The sequence below is a fragment of the Protobothrops mucrosquamatus genome, unplaced genomic scaffold (assembly GCF_001527695.2).
Source record: "Protobothrops mucrosquamatus isolate PMUCROS unplaced genomic scaffold, P.Mucros_1.0 scaffold2594, whole genome shotgun sequence".
Classification (NCBI taxonomy): Eukaryota; Metazoa; Chordata; class Lepidosauria; order Squamata; family Viperidae; genus Protobothrops; species Protobothrops mucrosquamatus.
Genome location: NW_015388649.1, coordinates 13,793 through 17,411, shown reverse-complemented (window position 1 = coordinate 17,411; position 3,619 = coordinate 13,793). Strand labels below are relative to the sequence as shown.

General features: G+C 39.2%; 1 protein-coding gene across 1 annotated transcript in view; it reads left to right on the top strand.

Annotated features, from left to right (window-relative positions):
* Positions 1-1,131: 1,131 nt before the first annotated feature.
* LOC107295980 (protein O-mannosyl-transferase 1) overlaps positions 1,132-3,619 on the top strand; it is an 11,536-nt gene continuing 9,048 nt past the window's right edge. The window contains exons 1-3 of the mRNA XM_015825316.1: positions 1,132-1,253; positions 1,876-1,982; positions 3,190-3,240. Of these exons, the coding sequence (XP_015680802.1) occupies positions 1,132-1,253; positions 1,876-1,982; positions 3,190-3,240 (280 nt within the window). The remainder of the gene's footprint in view (positions 1,254-1,875; positions 1,983-3,189; positions 3,241-3,619) is intronic.

The window sequence follows — 3,619 nt, the reverse complement described above, 5'->3', positions numbered from 1 at the left end:
CTCTGCCGCCTGAACAACGGCACGAAGGCGGAGCGCATTCCACGAAAAGGGGGGGAAATACGGAGATTGAAGCAGGCGAGCGAGAAGCAGAGCGAATTGGGTGAGTTTCTCGAAATAATTGGAAAGAAAGTTAAAGCAGAGCCCGGGTATTATTTGTAAGATTTAGACATTTTCTGGCGTGCATATCAGTTTCGGGACGGACGGAGGGTGTGCAAAAAAAAAAAAAAAAGAAAAAGAACGGGTTGGTTCAACATATGGATGGGCGTGGAAGCAAAGAGAATAAATACTGGAGAGAGTTTGCACGCTCAAATGTTGATGTTTGGTGTGCCAAAGGCATTGTCACACGATGTAAACTATCCCAGGTCAAGCTGCCTTTTGCAACTGATCAATGGGTGTTTGGTCAATGCTGATGGTTATTAATGGTTTTGTAGCACAGCTTCAGCCAGATATTTGGACTGCATTTGGCATTTTGGTCCACCTATCAAGACCTTGTAGCTCAGAGTTACACTGTGGGCTCCTTGGTGCTCTCTGAGCTTAATTGCTTCCTTGCAGACGTTTCATGACCCTACATCACAATGCCACTGAGTGTGGGGTTTGCTGTCTGTTTATATAACTGTAGCTTGCCCTGGCATTGTGGGGGGGCTGTGATTCTCTCCTTGATAGCTCCTCAATTAGGATAATATTTTCTGCTTGATTGTCTGGAGTTAATCTCTGATTATCTGAGTCTTGGCGAGGATGTAAATCCTCTTTATATTCCCTCCTTCGCTTTTTATTGTGTCTTTTGAGTGGTGTGGAAATGTGGTTCATCTCTCTGTGCCTGTAGATTAATAGTAGTAGTAGTAGTAGTAGTAGTAGTAGTAGTAGTAGTAGTAGTAGTAATAATAATAATAATAATAATAATAATAATAATAATAATAATAATAATAATAATAATAATAATAATAATAATAATAATAATAATGATGATGATGATGATGTTGGATGGGTTGGATAGCTGACAGGTCTGAATAACGTAACTTTTCCAACAGTTTGAGAGCATGCCATATTTATTTATTTATTTATTTATTTTGAATGGGACCAATTTTCCTTTTTTTTTTTTTTTTTAGTTGCCATTAGATCCTTCTGAAAAAAATGCTTGGATTCTTAAAGCAGCCAATTGTCTTTTCATTGGAAATCAATGTAAACCTGGTGGTTTTAACTGTGATCGGATTAATCAGCCGGCTGTGGGCACTGTCCTATCCCAGAGCTGTCGTGTGAGTAAACTGATCCAAATATAAGTGTGTACCGTAGATTGAGTAGATTTAAAGTGTCCGTATCGACAATGGCTCTTCCGGGGATTAAAAAGAAACTTTTCTCTCTGCTGTTTATAAAGACCATTGGCGGAAAACCACAACGTTGCATTTTACGTACAAGCTTGTATTCCAGACACTTAAACTGTTATTCAGTCCAGCTTTTTGGGGTGTGAAAAAGCCTGGAAAAGGAATTGAGATTAGCATGAATCAAGCTGTCACGCTGCACAAGGGGGCTTGTTTATATTTTATGGTATGACGGAATTGTAGCTGAATGGATGAACTGAACTCTACTGTGATTTGGACTTCACGCTACGTTGTGTTTAGGATATGCATGGTAGTCCTTGACTTACGACTGTAGTTCAGCCCAAAATTTCAGCTGCTGAGGATGGAGACAGCTGTTAAGTGAGTTTTGTCCCATTTTACGACCTTTCTGGACACAGATATTAAGTGAATCCCTGCAGTTGTTAAAGTTCATTTAACAGCCGGGTTACTAATTTAACAACTGCAGGAATTCCCCTTACAGTACTGTATGGTACTGTACGTACGGTACGGTACAGTACGGTTCTGTATTGTTTTATTTCAGCTTTGATGAAGTTTACTATGGCCAGTTCCTCTCCTTGTACATGAAGCGGATCTTCTTCGTAGATGACAGCGGGCCCCCGTTCGGCCACATGCTTTTCGCTTTGGGAGGTATGCACATTTTCAAAGAATTCATCCTGTGTTGCAAGAATAAATTAAGGCATCTCTCTCCGCTCCATATTGTCGGGAATTTGAATATTAGCAAACTGAAACTTTGCAAATAAAGAAGGGGAAAAAGGAAAGCTGAAAATGATTGGCTTTGGGCCAATCACCCAGAGACGGTGAGTTCTAGTCCTGCCTTAGGCACGCAAGCCGACTAGATGTCTTTGGACCAATCCTTCTCTTAGGCCAACCCACCTTGCAGGATTGTTGTTGTGGGGAAAATAAGAGGAGGATGGAGTATTAAATACGTTCACCGCCTTGAGCTATTTCTAAAAACAATAAAGGCAGGATGCAAATCAATACATAAAATTTAAAAATGAAAATAAATGTTGGAAAAAGCTAAGCACAAATTTCCTTTGCACACAAAGGAGAAAACGGAAATGCACAACATTGGCGCTTAATTAAATATATATTTTAATAGCTGAGCCTTTTCCTTCTTACAGGCAGAATACTTTTTAAAAAAATCCTTGATTTTACTTTGTTTGCAGATTCTTGAAGTTTATTTTCTTAGCGGCAATCAAGAAGGAAAGATATAGTCAAAACTTTAGCCCCTGAGGCCATGACATTCCTGCCATAATTGTTTTATATAGTTGAACGCTGTTCTTTCCTTCAGGGTTAACTTCCTCTCTGCATTTTATTAGTCATAATATCTGAATTTCACAATTGGCTTTGCTCCTGGGCTGAAGATTGATGTATTCTTATATTTTAGCACCCTTGTTTCAATTTGATTTACGTTAGATCATTTTTAGTCTGAAGTGTTTGTGTGGTTTTAGATTTTAGCTGTTTTTACGGATTTTTTGTTTTGTCCTATGCTGCCCAAAATCCATGGCAGTTGAATATCTAGTCTGCATTTAAATTCAGATAACAAAGAGTTGAACTAATGATTGCATTTGCAAAACACTGGAAGAGGCTGGACAACCATTTGTCTGAAAGGGTATAGGGTTTCCTGCCTGAGCAGGAGGTTGGACTAGATGACCTCCAAGATCCCTTCCAACTCTGGTAGTATTTATGCTAGATGGAGAAATGGGGGGGGAATCCATATATTGCTAAGGAAACCATATGGATACATCCAGATGTTTTGCCAGCATCCCACTTTAATTTAAGTTTAGGTTTTGTGGCCTGGAAAACTTATCCTTCTTTTTCCCTTCCTTTACAGGTTATTTAGGGGGATTTGATGGAAATTTCTTATGGAACAGGATAGGAGCAGGTAAAATGGTTTCTGATTCACCCTCCAGCTAATAATTGACAAGGACATGGCCACCAGTTCAACTGGAAAAACTAGAGGTGGGGGGGAGGGAAATAAAGGAAACATTCTGCATTTTATATAAAGCTTTGTTCTTGTGTTATTCCTAAGGGTTGATGAGAGATATAGAAAAACAAGCTAAAACAGAGAGAGAAATAGATAAGCAAGCTGCAATAGACAAGAGATACAGATCAACAAGCTGCAGTTAACTAGGGATATAAGTAACCCTCGACTTATGAACACAAAATTTCTGTTGCTAAGCGAGACAGTTGGGTTTTGCCCCATTTTACCACCTTTCTGGCCACAATTGTGAAGTGGATCCCTGCAGTTAAGTTAGTTAAAC